This window comes from Rissa tridactyla, chromosome 1 (genome assembly GCF_028500815.1).
Source record: "Rissa tridactyla isolate bRisTri1 chromosome 1, bRisTri1.patW.cur.20221130, whole genome shotgun sequence".
Classification (NCBI taxonomy): domain Eukaryota; kingdom Metazoa; phylum Chordata; class Aves; order Charadriiformes; family Laridae; genus Rissa; species Rissa tridactyla.
In genome coordinates, this window is record NC_071466.1 from 128,448,706 (window position 1) to 128,467,094 (window position 18,389).

The 18,389-nt window shown below is 52.0% G+C and overlaps 1 protein-coding gene across 2 annotated transcripts in view; it reads right to left on the bottom strand.

Annotated features, from left to right (window-relative positions):
• Window positions 1–207: 207 nt before the first annotated feature.
• LSAMP (limbic system associated membrane protein) overlaps window positions 208–18,389 on the bottom strand; it is a 317,583-nt gene continuing 299,401 nt past the window's right edge. For both annotated transcript variants that reach the window (XM_054183002.1, XM_054182995.1), the window contains one exon: window positions 208–7,829. In XM_054183002.1, coding sequence (XP_054038977.1) covers window positions 7,732–7,829 — 98 coding nt within the window. In that variant the 3' untranslated portion in view covers window positions 208–7,731. The remainder of the gene's footprint in view (window positions 7,830–18,389) is intronic.

The following is an 18,389-nucleotide window of genomic DNA, read 5'->3' on the forward strand; positions in this document are numbered from 1 at the left end:
CGGCACCCTCAGCCGCGAGCCACTTGCCCCTGCCCTGCTGGCAGCCCTGCACCAACTTGCCTCACCAAGGAAGGTAAGGGAAGGAGCAGCCTGGCCCGTGTCCCCCGAGTGGGCTGGGAAGTCATCACAAGACATGATCAGAGAGGAGACAAGCCAGGGTATGCAAGGAAGGGAGGGGAAATGAAGAAACATTACCTCCTTTTCACGTTTATTTAATTTTTGTATTTTTTTGTATTTTTTTTTAAGATCACAGAAGAGCAGAGCATTCATACATGTAAAGAAACAGAAACGAGATAACAGAAGTTAAATACATTGAGAAAAGAAAAAATAAAAAGCTTCTCTTTTTTCCATCACTGGGCTTTGTTCATTCATTTGTTGGGTTATTTTGTTTTTTTGATTGGTTCTTTTACACACACACTTGCGCTTTTAAAATTTTCTTTCACAGAGCTAGTTCCAAAAACAAACCAATGGCAAAAAATAAAATGGCCGTTTTCTCGTTTCGATAAAGAGAAGTTCAGCTCATGTCTACAGTGCTGGGGAAAAATATATATAAAGATATAGATATATATATATATTTATATGTATATAACACTGTTAATGAGGAGAGTTCTAACCACCCCACCGTGTAGCAAGAAGAAGGGACTGGCCTTCATTCTCAAGGTCTAGAGGATGAAACTTGGCTCCAGCTGGGAAAGTTGAAAGGTTTTGGGAGGTGACGGTGGCATTGTGGGGGCAGGTTCCTGGTCTTTGCCCCCTCCTCCCTTTCCTGGCACACGTGTGTACTCCCGCACCTACGGTGCAGGCACACACGCGCTTTCTCCTGGTCTCCTCAGGAGGTCACCACGTAGCTGTGCGGGCAGATGGAGCCACCGCGAGGAGCAAGTGGAGGAGTGCGTGTCTGGCTGCGTGTGTGATGGAGGGCGTGGGAAAGGAGAGCACCTGTTTGGTAGCCATGAGGACCACTGTAGCATGTGTGCGGCAGAGGTTGCAGGGGGGTGTGTGTGTGCCTGCGCATGGCCAAAATGGGGACCAAACGTCACAGTTTCAGAGAAGGACAGCCCCACCTGGGAGGTGCTCTCCTCACTGGCTGGCTCCTAGGTGGTCTTGCTCCTTATCTCCATCCATGGCCCATATGTTACGTGCAGAAACATCCACATGCTTCTTCCTGGGGCACAGTTGGAGCCACTGCTGTCTCACACTGCATCGCTCACCGAGGCCCATCGCAGCGTGGTGTGCATGTCCCAGGGCAGGTGGGAGGTGAGCACCTGATGCACTGGGAGCACAGGCAGTGAAGGAAGGTCCTGCCCTACCTGGGAACAGCCCTTCTTGGGTGAGATCTCTGCCCCTTCCCCAGCCGTGCTTCCCAAGGAGCCCTGCTGTGCAGGCAGCCCCCCCACCCATGCTGCAGTCATGTCCTCCTGACTTGCACGGCCCCTTCCTCCTCTGCTGCCTGAACACTTTTACAAGGCTTGCAGGGCAGGCTGAGTCACTGTAGCACCAGCTAACCTCAGCCTGCAATAACTGAAGGACCCTTTGCTTGCCACCTGTCTGGGATAATTAGGAGAGCTGCTCCTCTTTCCCAAGCTCTGTCTTGGCTGGTCTCCTTGTTTCACACTCTTTGCCCCAAGCCACAGAGATACAGAGGACTGCACCAACGTATCATCACCAAGCTGACTTCTGCTTTCCTAGTATGGTGAGTGAATCAACAAGCAAACACCTCATATTGCCCTAATGGGAGCCAACCATCAAGTAAAATTGAGGGGGCCTGTAGGAGCTGCCTGAACATTGTTCCAGCAAGTTACAAGAAGGAAAAGAGAAAGAGGTTTTAATGGTGTGACACAGGTCTTAGTCAGCAGGAGTCATGCAGTTAAAAAAAAAAATCTTCTGGGCATCCCAGTGGAAATGAAGCCACTCTAAGAGTAGCATTGAGAGGCCATGGTCTCCTCGCTGGTGAACCTGGGAGTTTTGTGCATGGACGATGGACAGCACTCATCCCTACCCTTTTCCACCGACATCACATCTTGAAAATTACCATCCAGTTTCTCCATCAGTTCCCTGCTTGAGGTTCTGCTCTTTCCATGAGACAGTTTGCTCCTGGCATGCCCAACTCAAGAAGTTTTATGTACTCGAGTCAGAGAAGCAGTGAGACTGTGCACCATCAGAAGAGAGAGAGAGAGAAAAAAACTGCTCACCCCCTAGCATCTCCTCTGTAGGACTGTCTTGGTTAGCCATCCTCGGTTTCAGTTGCTACATCACATCAAGCACCATGATGATTTGGGCTGCGCGCCAGTGTGCTTGGAGGAGAGGAAGCAGACGTGTGAGAGGGGTTGGGAGGAGAAGATTTGTTTCCCTGTGCCCACAGATTCCCTCACTGGGGAGGGGCGAAGTGGTAAAGCACTGCACAAAGATTAAGCTGAAACATCACATGGTAGCAGGACTGTGAAGGACTCTAAAGTAGCTCCTCCAACTTCCCAGATCCTCTTCCACAAATCTTCTTGAATCACCAGGACTCACTGTTGCTCCCCCAAATTCCTTCCAGATATGCAGCTTCCACTCAGCCTGGAGACCATATGGCTATTGGCGGCAACTTTGTCCATGCCGTGAGCTTGGACTTTCAAAATGGGGTTGCTCAGACAGGTGGCCTGGGGGTATGGTCTCAATGCACCTGGAGCTAAGAAGAGCTGGTGGGGCTTGGATATACTTTGACCAAAAGTGGGGCAAGCAGCAGTACACGAGAGATCTGCCCAAGCGGTGAACAGTCAGTGGCATGAGAAAGGTGTGCAGACGAAGACTAACTCTCGACACAATGCATGTCACCAATGAAATCTTCATGAATGGCACGTTAACATGCACTTGGTGCTAGCATGGGGCGACACAACTTCACTGGTGAAGAAAGCAGGAAGGTGGGGAGGAGGGGAGTGCATCACTGAGCAACACACCCACGAGCAGCGGGGCTGCAAACGAACGAAAATGAACACAACTGCCAAGATACAGGGGTCGGCTGGAGCGTCCCACATTGCCCTTCCCAGCCGTTCAGAGACCGGCGTCTGCTTCGTTTTCCATCTGGCCAGACACACGCTCCAAGCAACATGCTACAGTCATGCATGGAGTTCATGTGGCTCGGGGTGGCTGCATTCCCCCTGTCCAGTTCCTTTCAGAAAGACTTGCCTTCACCCCTCCTCTCGGTCATCTGAAAAGGGTTAGAAATCTGCTAGCAGGTATGGGGCCATATATTAAATCTAAGTCTTTGTTCCTCTGCTTGGACATTACCAGACATCTCATGTAACTCTTGTAATATTTACAAACCAGTAGAAGAAATACAATTTTTTTCTTTTTTTCTTTTTTTTTTTTCCATTTTGTTCATTTCTTTTTATAACACTAAATGTTAAATCTCCATCAATCAAACACAATTACACTGACAAGCTCAAGGAACTGGTGTCCCATTCCAAACTCCCTTCTCCCCCAGTCCCCAACCAGCTAAGAGGCAGCAGGAAACAAGAACGCGGCTTTTTCGGAGGAGATAGGGAAGATAGCAACATGAACGTGGAGTAGAGGTGAGGAGGAGAAGCAGCTTCAGAGAAAAGGGCCTGAGACATGAGAAAACCCTTTGCAACATCTCTGTCAAAGGGCGGAGGGGAGAAAGAGAATGGGGAAAAGCGTTTGACCTTGCCTGTGTTTCCTATGCTCACCTGGGGCTCTCCTCTCGACAGATGCTTTGAGTGAGCCCTGCTCGAGTTCAGGAGAAACAGAGGGATGTTCACAGCATCCCGTGATGCACGCGGCAGCTCGCAGGATTAGCTTCTCAGAGTAAATCAAGCTCCGGCCTACCCACGACTCCCCCAGCCCTGCCAGGAACAGCCATTGCCAGGAGTGGGGCTCCCAGCGCTGCTGCAAGTAACAGCCATACTTGGTGTTTGTGGCTTGCTCAGACACGTCTGCAAATAACTGTCTTTAACCCTGTTTCACAGCCAGGCGACAGAGGCACAGATATGCCCAGGTCCTGCAGGCAAGACCAGGTCCCAGCACCTGGGTTGTGGCTGTTTTCTCTAGCCAATAGGCAGATGGCTTCAAAAAACGGGTGTCCTGTTTTTAGTAATATTTTTCCCTTTAACCGTAAGCCTCTGTGCCTTTACACCTAAAAAAAATATCCCCTCAAAACTCCTTCAAACCACAGAAGATGAGAGACAACAAGGTGCCGGGACTTGTGACCACCACCACACCACAGGGCTCTGACGTGTGTGAACCCAGTGCCCAGAAGTGACCCCACAGCGACAAAAACACATGCAGAGGACAACACGCAGGAGAGACCTTACAATAGCAACCAGGCTGACATCAAAGAGAAGCCTCAACCTACAGAAAAGGGTGGGCTTGACTCAGCCCTTAGGAACAGCCTGGGATAGCAAGTCACTGCAGGCTGCCCAACTTCTTGCAACAAGCCTGTGACGATAAAATCCAGGCGTTAGGTACAGCCCCGAGAATGAGAAATGCCAGCCATGTAGTGTCTTCCCTCTTGCCAATGTGCTGGAGAGGGTGTAGCTCCCAGCCCTGGCTTCTGGGACCAGCATCAGCTCGCAGCTGTGCCAGGGGGATGAGGAGCCCTCCTGCAGCAGGAAATCTGGAGTTATTACTGAGACACCAAATGACACGACCCTCCTGAGAGGTAGGCACAAGAAATGGGGTGTCTGAATCCTCTGAAGGATACGGGGCATTTTATTTTTTTTTCCTGGGCCACAATACGCCAGTCTCCAAGGCAGATGCACAAGTCCCATCAATGACTGTCCTGTCTCGGAAGGGAGGAGCCGTCCCTGGATGCCTTGGGCAGATTTCAAGCACCGGTTGCCCAGCTCCCCCATCTTGCACCAAGGCACAAACACCCCCACGGTATGGCTTTGGGGCCTGGAGGAGCAGGGGGAGCATAATTTACCACCACCCAAACCCACAGCTGACCTACAGCAGGTCTGCCACCACCCAAACTTCAGCCTCTCGTGTCTCTCTTCAATATTTCCTTTCTCGTTCTGGCTGCCTGTCTTGGAGGAGCCCTGGACCGCCTGCTTAATTGCCTGCCTGCCGCTGCCCGAAACAGCTGAGCTCAGCAGCGAGGAGGCCGGCGCCGGCAGTGCCGCAGTGCAAGGTGAAAGCGCCGCGCCAAGCGGCAGCGAGAGGCCTCGGCCGAGCATGCCCCGGCCGTGCAAAGATGGAGACGGGCTCACGGACAGCAATTCCCGCTCTCCTTCCCAGCAGGGGACCACCCGGTGGGTATCCCCTCCCGCACACCGCAGGGCGGCAAGGCCAAGCTGGCTCCCCCCCTCGCCTTCAAGAGGGTGCGAGCAAGGGTGCTGCCGCTGCACCCAGTCGCACGGCAGAGAGAAAAAAGCAAGCTCGCTGGTGCTTGAAAGCTCAGGGGTGCCAAGCACCCGTGAAACGCTGTACTGCCATGGGATGGTTACTCAACTTCTGTGGGCTAACTCGAGTTCCCCCCTGCACATCCCTCCCCACAACAAAACCAAGTGGCTACCTGATAAACCCTGTCTTCTATCATCGTTGCTGCTACGGATGCTAGGGCTCGTGGCTGGCCGGGTAACACAGGAGTCTTCTCCCCCCCGGCCCCTGCCTGCACACACGCACTGCAGCCACCTGAGCGTAGGACTGCTGGCCTCCCCTCTCCCACTGCCCGCTCTGTCCCCCGCAGCAGACCTGTTGGTGGTGCGGCAATTTCCAGCCACCACCCAGTGTTTTCTTAACCCCGTTTCTCACAGACCGTTCTCTCCTTCTCCTTCTCCTCTCTCAGGAGCCACTGCAACGTCTCCTGTTGGCACCTTTCCACCTGATTCTGCCATGGGAAGGGCGATGGCAAGCGATAGCCCTCCCCGGCAAGGCCAGCACCCTTCAGATGAGAAAAGAGAGGAGCAAGGGGGAATTATGCTGCCTAGTTCTTTGCTGCACCACTTTATGCTCCTTCTTTGTAAGCCCAGGATTTTGGACCTGACATTTGTTTTGATTCTTACATTCACACGTCTTGGACATTTTGTACCCGATTTGTTTCAAGTGTGGAGTTTGTAAAGTGAGCTTTGTAGCAGCAATAGTGTACAATACACACACACACACACACACGCGCGCGCGTGCATGCGCGCACTGACCCTTACACAGCATACGTTTCCTTTTATAACAGGGAGGACAGTAAGAACAACAAAAAAGAGTATTGGCTCTATTTTTGCATGACTACCAAAAACGGTTAGGGATGACCAGATTGTGGTTTTCACGTTGAGGCATGGTTCCTGCGCGCACACTATATCTATGGGAATGGCTGCTCAGCGATGCCCAAGGTCTCATCACTCCCATCCCACCGGCCCGGCCTCCCCTTCCTCTGTGCTCCATAGCGCTGCAGGCCAGGCCTGGTTTCTTCTGCTTATTTGGACAAATGCACACGCGTGCAGACCCCCACGTGCGTGTGAAGCACTCATGCATAGCAGGGGCTGCTGTGCTGGTACTTGAAGGCTGAGAGCCAGACTGGTTGCAGGTGAGAGAGAAAAAAAGGCTAAACAAGGGTGCAGACTGCCTCTTGCAGGCAAGGTGGCCAGGAGTCAAAAAGCCTGAGTGAGGACGGCAGTGAGGGGACACCACGGGAACCTGTGTTGCAGCTGCCCCTCTCTCCTCACCCCTCTTCTCTGCCTGAGTGATCTCTCAGCGTCTTGTCTCACACTTAGAAGGCAGGACATTATCTACAGCAGGATGAGCATATGTACACATGGACTGTTCCTTTTGCATGCTTAGAGAGAACACGAGAAAGAAAGAGAGAGAAGACGGAGCGAGAGCCGCGCATACACGCATGCACGCACGCACACAGGCATACACGGGAGAAAGACACCTGGTCGCACTGAGGTGGGAGAGGAAGAGAATTAAAAAAAGAAAAAGAAAAGTATGTTTTCAGTAGAGTTTGACACAGCTTTAGTTCAGGCCAGCGAGTTTGATGATGCATGGAAGAGGGGACAGAAAAGAAGGGGTTTAGCAAGGGCTGGGCGCACAGGAGAGCAGGGTGAAGAGGGGAAGGGGTTCTTCACAGGACACCAGTGTGCAGAGAGCTTCAGGTGACTTACTCTGGTTTGTGGCTTTTTTTTTTTTTTTTTTCTTTTCTTTTTCTTTTTTTTGTTTTCAAAAGTATGAGCTGGCTGAGCATCGGCTCACAAAAATGACCCAGGGCATCCAAAAAGTTAAGTGGCTATAGACACCGAAGCAAAGACCTCTTTCCGCAAAAGAAAGAAAGAGGAGGAAGGAAGGAAGGTGAAGGAGCATGGAAAAGAGGAAGGAGGAGAGAAAAGAAAAGGGATCTTCTGTTCGATTGGCTTTGTGGGTTTTGTTGGATTGTTTGCATTGCAGCATCCTCCGGCGACACGATCCTTGCTGGTGTCCCATTCTCTCCCTTGCTTCGTGTTGCCTCCTAGACGGTCGGTGACTTGACAGCCGGCTTGTCAGGTTTTGGATTAAATGTTGCTGAGTCTTCTTTGCTGTAATTTTTCCTCTCCCCCCTCTTCGCTCCTGAACACACAAAAGTTGTGAAAGAAACAGTCCTCTCTCTCTCTCCCCTCCCCTCTCTTTTTTCTCTCTCCCCTTTCTTCGCTCTGTCTCCTGTATAACGCGTTTTGCTTTGTGTGTTGTTGTTGTTGTTGTTGTTGTCATGTTGGGTTTTTTTTTAATTATTATTATTATTATTATTATTTTTAATTCTGATTTGTATTAACATTTGCTGAGTAGGCAGATCAGGGACGCTGCCAGCAGCCACAGTGGGACGGCCAAACTCATGGAGCCGTTGTCTACTCTCCCTGTGCCGGGTCCTGCAGGGTGCGAGAAGGGAGAGAAAAGAGGACAAGATTACACGCGGCTGGGCGAGACGAGGGTAACACAGGAACACGGCGCTTTGCTCCCGGGCTGCTCCTGTGGTCGGGGGCTGGGGCTGCAGGGCACAGCCACCTTCCCGCTTCGGTGAGCCTCCATCCAGCCCAACTGCAGGCTCCTGAGCATCCTCCCCTCCCGCCCCGTGCTCCGACGGCACGTGGCTTTGAGCAACCTGGTCTAGTGCGAGGCGTCCCTGTCCCATGTCAGGGGGATGATCTTTAAGGTCCCTTCCAACCTAAACCTGTCTATGATTCTAGGATTTTCCCTAAGCAACACCCAGGCTGGAGAAACAGGGCCTGAAGCAAGTGGGAAGGCTCAAACCCTGTCTGCCGACCCCATCCCATCCCTCACGGTGCCACCGACTGGGAGCTGCTGGGGTACAACTTACACCTTTGCATGGCGCAACCCCTGGGTCACCAGCCCTGCGTCTCCCCACTCTACCACCTTCCTGGCGGTGGCCCTGGGATGCCAGGCAGGGCTCGTTGTAATTCTGCGCGGTGGCCAGTGCCTGTCTGCAGCCAGACACCGGCTCCGTGGGGGCTGATTCATCACAGCGGTCCGATCAATAAAACATGGGCCCAACCAGCGGACGCCTCCCCTCCCAGGGACTGCGTCGCAATTATTTATTTCTTAATCAGGGTGGAGGGAGGCTTCGCTGTTGCGTTTATGGCCCTGTGGCACGACACCTATGGGGTGAGGGTGCAGGGTGTGCCCGGGAGGTTGATTTTTCATGAGGGTGGGAAATGAACATGCAGGCATGTGTGCACGGGGGGGCAGGGAGGAGCGCTCTGCCGCAGCAACAAATAACGCAGCCTCGCTCCAGGAATATTAAGTGCTAACACTCCTGACATCTTCTCATTCATCCTCTCATTTATGGGTTCCCTTTTCTGTATGGCTTTAAAGGCAGCGATGCTCTTTTAAATTCATCCTGCAATACCAAGCCCTGGCAGCCTTTTCTTTACAATGGGGTAGGGAGGTGTATCTGGCTATGGTTTTGTAATGCATGCTCATGTATATGTACATATAACTATACACATATATTATGTACATGTATATGTACACATGCATGTACATGTATGTACACGTATGTTTAAATACATATGTATCTACACAATATGTATATGTACATGTGCGTGCACATATACATACACATATCCATACATGTGTATGTATATACAGTGTTTTACGCAGAAAGGGTGCAGGAAGATGCTGAAGTGTGGAGATGGAGAGCAGTCTATATGTCGGGACTGATCCTGCTGTGGAAGGAAGAAGACATGCTTACTCCCAAGAAGAGCTATTTCTAACGGCGGGGGAACACCCCGCCAAAAAAAAAAAAAAAAGCCCCTTGTTCCGGAGAGCCCCATGGGACAGAAAAGCACTTGCCCCCTCTCACAACCCACAGAGTCTACCAGGCGACGAGCCCCTCTCTGCTGGGTGGAGCTTGGGTGCCACAGGCGTGCTCAGCAGCACGGTCACTATTAAACTCTAGCTGGCGACTAAAAGGCGGCAAATCCAAGAAGGATGTCCCCAGAGCCCCTGAAATTCTGTAGCACTTTAATTTCTGTGATTTCTTCCTAATGTAGCCCATTGCTTACTAGATCAGCTGTTTGTGCCCCAATTCTATTTTTTCATTATTAAGTAGGTGCTGAATTGTGTGGAAAATTTATATTCCATCTATGGCTTCTTTTTTCAATCATTCCCTGCTTGGCTTTTTGTAGTTTGCCACACAAATCCTACAACATTGGTTTTTCACTCCTTGTTTGGGTAACAGGAACTCATTTTCCCCTCTGAGCTCAGAAACAAGTTCAAGTTTAGCTACCACACTTACCTGACCTGTGTGTTAGAGAAAGCATCTTTCATGGTCAAATGACTGGGGGGAGGATGTTTGAGACTATTTGCATGCCATGTTGGCAGTGAAAAAGTCCCAAAACATGACTTCTCTGGCCCAGCAAAAAATCAGGAACACACCAGCCAGGGTGTGTTGCCCACAAAATGTTTTCAGCCATCACATTTTCACTATTTGGCTAAAATACTGTTTGTCTAACATATACACAGACACGCATGTGGCACACACATGTGGCAACCAGCCGCCTCCTTGCCACTTTTCTAGGGCGCATGTGCAACCAGAGCAAAGGTGTATGTAGCTATGGAGGTAGACAATGCACACACACCTAGCACAGCAGGGGAAGAGGTGCGCTTGGCCTTGCCTGGGTACTGTGGCCTTAATATGCGTAAGTGCATGGCTTAGGGTTTGTTTCTTTGGGGAGGGTAGGAGTACGGTATGGTGTAAGAAGAGATGACCTTCTGCAATACCCAGGTATAAGGGAGGACACACAAGGCATGGTTTGATGAAGGCCTGGGGAGAGGAGAGGGTCACACCAGCTTCTGCTCTGCTTGACCTTGCGTGCGTAAGTTTGAGGGTATCTGACAAGCCAAGACTCCTGTTTCCATGGCTGAAAAATAGTGCGAGTTATACGTCCTCCTGTTTCCCTGCTAAGATCCCTGCATGCGCCAGTGAGTCGGTGGGGCTGGTCGCAGAAGCCCCTCCACGTGCAGCCCTGATCATCTGCACACCACCACCACAGGCTAACACCAGCAGTGTTTTGCCCCTGTGTAGCTGTGTGGGTGCTGGGCAGCGAGTTAAGCTGACCTGGAGCCCTGGGACCCACTATGGGTCAAAGCCGCTGCAGCCCCGGCACGTAACCCTGGGGGCTACAGGGAAACTTGTGTGATATCTGTGTGTTACACATACACCACGTTTACTATCACACGCATTATAAAAATGTGGGAAGTTCAACCACAAAATAAAATCCTGAAAACTTTGAGAAGTTAGAATGCTAGAATAAAATAAAATACTCGTGTGTGTGTGTGTGTGTGTGTGTGTGTGTGTGTGTCACAGGTGCACCCATGCACCTGTGTGCAACCCCCCCGCCAGCCCCACGCGTGTACACACACACACACAGCCCTCCACACACACACACAGCCCTCCACCCCCGCACCCCCGAGACCCGCAGGCAGGTACCCCCCGCCCCGCACCCCGGTTCCGCGGCAGCAGGGACCACGCCGCGGTCTCCGCCGCCACCTGGCGGCCGCCTCGCCGCCTCCCCGCCCCACCGAGCCGCCGCCGCCGCCACTCGATCGAGCATCCCGGGGAGAGCCCCAGCGAAGCCCCGCGCCGCCCGCGGCCGCGCTCCCCCCGCCTGGCTCGGCTCGGGCTCGGGCTCCAGCCGCCGCGCCCGGCCCCCGGCTCGGAGCTCGGCCACCGCCGCGCTGAGCAAAACCCGTCCCCCCTTGGCTCCAAAAGCAGAGAAGCGACCCTGGCAAGCGGGCACGGGGGCTTTGGCAAAGGAGTGAGATTTCCCCCCCCCGCCGCCTCCCACTCTCCCGCTTTCGTAACCTTGATCCTGTGCTCTGGGAGTCCGCGCCGCAAGCTAATCCCCCGGGCTAATCGCTCCCCTGCAATTTGGCAGCCCTGCAAAGTTCATGACCACTCAACAGCTTTGAAGGGGGTTTTCTTCCATGGCAGCCGGGGAAGGAAACTGGGCTTCTGATGATGATGCGTTAATATGAATATCTGGCAGCATTTCACAAGTAAACCCTTAAGGGACCCCCGACCCCAAATGGCTGACCAAGTCGGATCACATTAATCAAATCAAGAAGGAACAGACTGGAAATTGGCAAGGGCAAAACAACTGCACTTCCTTTCCTTGCTTCAAGTAGTGAGAGATTTAGATACCCAGCGCAGATGCAGATGGACCCCTGACATGGTGACTAACCGTGCTGCAACAGCCTCACAGGAGTGTGCCCCGTGCTTCTGAGGGCTTGTCTGTGCCACGCGTTCAGCCAGGGTGATCTGCCTTGAGGTCGTGGCACGACGTAGCTTTGGCTGAGATTTAGAGCTCTCAGGGCTGAAGGAAACCGTGTCCCACTCCTCTCCCCAAGGCAGGGTAACCCAAGCCATGTCCTTAAATTCAACCGTGGGAAAAACAGAGCCATGCTGCTCCTGCCCACCTGCGTGTTATTGCCTCGCAGGGAGAGGACCCAGGGATCTTTTCCTGACACTTCTGGGAGACCACCTCCACACTTTCAGGTGGGGACGTGGAAGGGCCAGCTAGCCCACATGGGACTTGAGCGATTTCACCCGCTGCCCTCACCCTCTTGCAGGCAAACCCTTGCACGCAGCAGGAGGCAGAAGAGTTGCTGCACGCGCTCGTGTGCAGCGTGCCGCTTAGGCGGTGCTGAGAGAGCTTCACCAGCCTCACAGGCAGAGCCAGTGGCACCCACTACTGGTAAGGTTGCCTGACCTTTCCCCGTTATAAGGTCTTGTTTGACAGGCCAGGTGGAACAGCCCCATGCTGTGTGTTTGCCTTGGGCTGATTTTAGTTTTTTTAAGTGGAAGAGCAGCAGCCCAAATATTTCTGCTGTGTCTGAGAGCAAGGCTTGAGGAGGAAAAAAAAAAAGTGTTTATTTTAATCATTAAAAAAAGAAAGCCAGTGACTGCCCCTCAGAACGTTTTTCTGCTCTGATGCTTTGGCTCAGAGCCTTGCACCAGTGCAGAGATTTGGTCTTTCAGAAAAAGGCAAATAGCTACACAAAACCATCTGCCTTCAACGCCCTTGGGGAGGGCTCCCCCACACACTTCATATATCTTGAATTACTTCCCTGGGACCACCTCACTTGGTCAGTGCTTTGGCCCCTCACAGGTTTTAGGCCCCCCCGTACCACTGTCACAGCACAGCGTGTGTGTGTTTGTGTGTAGGAAAAGACATGGCAAGAAGGGTGGTGGGGCTTGGGCGAGATGGTGGAAGGAGAGGGGAAAAGCAGGGTGCTGCTTACGTTCACAGCAAGCCACAGCAAGATTGTAAAGCTCTCTTCCTCAAAAACAGCCTGCCTCCAAGAGGACCATACCACAAGACAAGCCCAGCCCTACTGGGTTAGTCCAAGGGTCTTGTCTAGCCTTCAGTCCTGTCCCCTGCAGGTGCTGGGTGGGGGCTAGCTGGGAGCACATGGCTGATATGGCACCATATTGGTCTACCTCAGGTGCTTCATGGTCATCCTGAGCCAGTGGAAGCTGCACTCCTTGACAGATGCATTTTTTTTCTTCCAGGAGCTTGTCCAGCCATTTCCAGACTGCCTGAAGCCTTCCATATTCACAACCTCCCTCAACTTCTAAGGAGCACCGTAGCAGTCAGCTGCCAACAGTGATATGTCAGCCACAGATTAAGTTTGGGGGTTATGTTCTCCAATGACTTTAAGACCTTGGCCTTAAGAGAAAGCCTGGCACGCTGCCCATTACTAATTGCTACCTGAACTGGCTAGATTAAAAACTTAGTCACTCCTTGCTCTGCAGTCTCCTCTGCTGACTGCCAGAGAAGCAGGCTAAGGAAAGCACTTGCTATGGGAAGAATTGTCTGGGGTGTGTTCAGATCTCCCTGAGGTGAGCTTTTTGTCAAGGAAACTGCTAAGAAAGAAGCTAGCCGGTGTCAAGAGGTTGGTGGCCACTGAATGCTCAAGTCCTGAATCGCAGAGCTGCAAGTCTCCCTACCAAACCCGGGGCACAGCTGTTAATGAGCTCTCAGTGGATGCGAGCCGGGTGGCTGAAGGGAGCACAATTTAGTTGTGAGAGGGCTTGCTATGATGCCCCCAAGGCCTAAGCAACTGAGACTCCAGTGGTGCATCCTCTGAGGCACAGGCTCAACCTCCAGAGATGAGACTAGCTGCAGAAATCACCGAGAGGGGAGCAGGCTTCTGAGGTCTGACCTTTGTGGGATGATTAAAAGGGCTACAAAGACGATTAGGGGAGTGGAACATCTGTGTTATGAAGAAAGGCTGAGGGATTTGTGTCTTTTCAGTCTGGGGAAAAAAACGACTGAGGGGGGACCTTATCAACACTTATAAATACTTAAAGGGTGGGTGTCAGGAGGATGGGGCCAGGCTCTTTTCAGTGGTGCCCGGCAACAGGACAAGAGGTAATGGGCACAAACTCAAACATAGGAAGTTCCACCTAGACATGAGGAGGAACTTCTTTACTTTGAGGGTGACAGAGCACTGGAACAGGCTGCCCAGGGAGGTGGTGGAACTTCTGGCTCTGGAGACATTCAAAACCCACCTGGACGTGTTCCTGTGCAACCTGCTCTAGGTGACCCTGCTCTGGCAGGGGGGTTGGACTAGATGATCTCCAGAGGTCCCTTCCAACCCTACCATTCTATGATTCTGTGATTCTGTGATTAAAAGGGCCCTTTTTCTCCCTGCTTGCCTTCAAGCCTTGAATTTATAGTGCTACCAGACACTGCAACACGCTGCCTTGGCAGCAGTGGCCAAGGTCAGAAGGCTGCTTGGTAGCCCTCTACATGACCTGCCTCGTGGCTAGCGTTAGCCTCTCAAAGCCTGTAGTGCCCATTCAGGGTTGGGGGCTGCTTGAGGAGGTGATAAATATGGGAGGAAGACTGCAGCAGGTCAGACACATAGGAAAAGGCCACTGCGATGGAGGATATAAGGCAGGGGTAATATGGACTGAGGCAATATGATGAGCTTTACACTTGTACCAATGCAGGGCTACAGCACAGGAAACGATACCAGGTCTTCCACTGAAAGGGCAACATAGGCACAGGCGGCTCAGGACACTGAAGATGGCAAGAGGAGGAAACGTCAGCCAGGGTGAGGACGGGGAAATGGAGGAGCATGCAGGTAATGAGAAGAGGTCCTGGGAGAAGGGGAAATGAAGAGAGGAAAGCAAACCCAGATCAGGCACAGGGTAGCAGGGATGGCGGGAGAGAGGCAGGTACGGGGGAATGATGCTGTTTATGGGAGGAGGGAGTCAGCACCAGGAATGCAAAGGCAAGGAGTCAGTACCAGTGCCTGGTCCAGAACTACAGGAGAAAAAGTGGGTATTCCCAGAGAGCTGTTTAGGCATGGATGCGGTGCCAGGTGCAGCTCAAATGCCAACAAACGGGTATGAGAGAGAGCAGGAGCGGCGTGTGAAGGGGCGCTGCCGGCTCTGTGGCATGCAGGCGGCCAGCGCTCGCCCCTCGGGTGCCCTGCACAAACTCCCTGGTTGGCACACACAACCTTCCCCCCCCCCGCCCCGCCGCCGCCCAGCAGCAGGGCCAGGGGCTTTGCTGGGGCCACTTCGCGCGTCTTCGGCCACAGACCGGCGGCGGGAGCCGCATCCCGGGAGTGCGGGGAGCCGGGCGAGCCGCCGCTGTGGCCAAGTCGCCTCTTGCCCGCGAGGTGGCAGCCGAAGGCCAGGAAAAAAACCGAAAATCCGGCCCGCCTCCCATCCCCAGGCAAACCTGCGGGCAGGGAATAGCACGGGGGGGCAGGGACGCGGCGGGGTTCGTGGCTGGGCACACCTGCGGGAAAACCCCGGGGTCCTGCACAGCAGCGCCCCCGCTAAAGAAAGGGTGCCAGCTCTGCGTGGCTCTGAGCCACTTTTTGCCTGAGGCAGCCCAATATGGCCATGTTTTTGTGGCACGGAACCTGATCCCCATCGGTTTGCGTCTCTCCACAACCACTACGCAGCAGTATCCTTGGTACTTTGTGTGTGTGTGTGTGGGGGGGGGGGGGGGGGGGGGGGGGGGGCAGATCTGATCTGCTGGTTGGTCATCCCCATCAAAAGCAAGACACCTACCCACTACAGCAGCAAGCAGCCGAGGTTGCAGGGAGTGGTGGTAAAGTTTCTAGCCTGTCCTACTTCCCCCACACAGATATTCCCCCTTCTCTCCCCTCACTCCCTCCAGCTCCCGTTTGCAACACCTTCTGCACCTCTGAAGGGGCCCGTAAGAGAGGGGGATACAGGCTGTGCCATGCCATGTCACCCTTGCTGAACAGGCAAACTAGGTCAGACTTGAAAGCAAAACCACAAGTCCTCTTGGTAGCAGAGAGGCATGCCTCCAAATGCTGTGAGCGACATGATCACCGCCAGCAGAAATTGAACCTACACCTTTCAAGATTCCTAATACAGACTTTTAAGAAGGGTCACTTGAGATGCAAGCAGAAAGCAGATGTATTTCTGGTCCATACCCAGAGGGAAAAAATCACCCACCCGTCTACACATTTCACACCCACATTCGCCAATCTAGAATATTCTGCTGGGTCCTGGGTACCATCCTCTGAGTAAACCAAAACGTAGACAGGAAAAGAGACAGCGGGTGACAGTTTTTCTCTTATTTACATTAACAAGACTCCAGGGCTTGACATATCTGCAGTGCTGATGGACAAGTGCCTACAGAGAAGTTTCAAAGGGCACCAGAGAGCTACAGGTTTCTTATTTGCTTTGGGGGATCTTCCCCTGGGACCCTGTCAAAGAACACGAGGTAAAACCTGGTGTAAGAGGACAATCAGCCCCCATGAGTTTCTAAACGGAAGTGAGGCCAGGAGGAGGCATGGGACAGGCTAGGAGGACTTGTCTGTGATGGGAAGGAAGGAGTGATGGCAAACCAAGTAGAGCTGGCCTGTTGTTTTTCCAAGTGCTTTCCACCCTGAGTGGCTCTGGGCTCCATGCTGTTGACAGGCTGACTCCACTTACAGTGAAGGCTGGAGACGTGCTTCTTGAGCAAAGAGGAGGACCAAAAACAAGGGAGGAATGAAAGAAAGAATGAAGGAACGGAGAAGGCCCAAGGGAAAGGGGATGTGCACCATATAGGTCTCTCTCTGTCATCTCACTCCCTGGGGCCTGGAGGGGTCTTAGGGTTTACACTTGCCAGCTCTTCTGCAGGAAGTAATTTTTCTAGTCTGTTGACTCTCTTGCCAGGGCTTCAGAAGATGAAATCTTTATTATCATGAAGGCTTAAAAGGGAGGAATACTGTTAATTCCATTTTCAAGGTCATACTTTGAAAGTTATTAATTTCTTTCTTCCAGGGCTTTGCACTCTACTCTGAGGCTTTAGGGATTAGCAGCTTCTACTTACCAGGGTTCATTTGGGGCTCTTTTCTTACTACTTTCTTGTGTGTCCCCCCTCCCCTTTGAGAAGAAGACACGATTTTTCACTCCCTGTTCTTAATGTTGAGGCTGTTTTGTTCATTATCTGCTTGTACCCCGTTCTCACTACCAGTCCTGCTCCTGTAATTAAAACTTGACTGTGACTGCAGTGGCAATAGGCTGGCTTTTCTAGAGGTGGAAGTACCACTGTGTAAACTAGGGAGGATGCCCTCCAGCAACTCTCCAACAAGATTAAGGAAATGTCTCTGATGTCTATCAATCTTAGCACACGGTTTAATGTATTTCAGAATTTGCGTGTGCTTTTTTTGCACTGAACAGTTCTTCCCCATGTTTTGGAGCTCGTTCATGGTGTACTAAGTACTCATCTATCATACCTCATGTCTTAGTGAAGATTCATTCTGTAATGCAGCGCACCCATCCTTCCCTGAGGTCTAAAGAATATCCCTGAAATTGTATTTCTCAGCGTCTTTCTGAGAAGGTCGTGGTTTTCAGGAGCTGGCTGCTTATGCCATTTATCCTGGAGCTGGTTTACAGTACTCCTAGTCTAGAATTGAACTGTTATCCTGACCAGTGAGGCTGGTGGTGGCTAGAAAACCACCTACATTGCAAGGTTACACAGATCTTTCATTACCAGATCCTGTAGATATCAAAAAGTTTGAAGGTTTTCTCACAGCTGAAAAATAGTTCTCCCACCGGTTCCATTCACCTAGCAGCTGGAGGAGATTTTAAAAAAAAAACAAACACTTGGCAAACTACTGATACAAAATCAGTTACTTAAAACTGCTTTGTCTTCAAACCATTCATTGAAGACTCTCATCTCACAAGCAAAACATCCAAAAAAATACACAGCACAGACTTTTTCAGGGTCCATCACAGGGCAGATCTGAGCTTTTTCTGCTTTTCACTTTCCTAGGATACAGCAATCCTTCCCCTGCTCACCTCACAAGCACATGTGTAGTGCACAGCAGACCAAAGGTGACACCAGCACACCGTCTGGTGCCTCAATAGGGAACAAACAGCATAGCCCGCCTCACCCAGAGCACATACAGCCCCAGGAAGCAAGTTTGCTAATTGGAGGCTCTGGAACCTCTTGAAAAATTAATATTTTCATCAGCTTCATGTCTGTCTGTTTACCCACTTCATCCCTGCTATGGTCTTCCACAAGCTTTGCTGGATATTTGGCAGATTTGAGTGGCTGTGAGCAAAAATGAAGAGGAAGGGACACACCGAGGGGTGACGGGAAAAGAGATTGGAGCAGGAGAACTCAATCAGGGTGGAGCATGACCAGGATGCTTGAGGTTGCTCTGGTACTGAAATCCAGTCGTATCACTGCCTCTGCCCTTCCTATCCTTCTTCTCTAGTACCTGCAGCATGTTGCCCCCCTTACCTGTCCCTGAGGTCTACTTAGGGCCACCACTCCTCTCTGCGGACTCCCTTGCAGTGAGCTTAGTGGAAACCAACCCCTGTCCCCATACTTCCTTGCCCAGGAGTGGAACAAGCTAGGAGGAGGCTTCAGGTAGCCTTTGTCAAGGTTTCCTTGTGAACAACGAGAAGTATG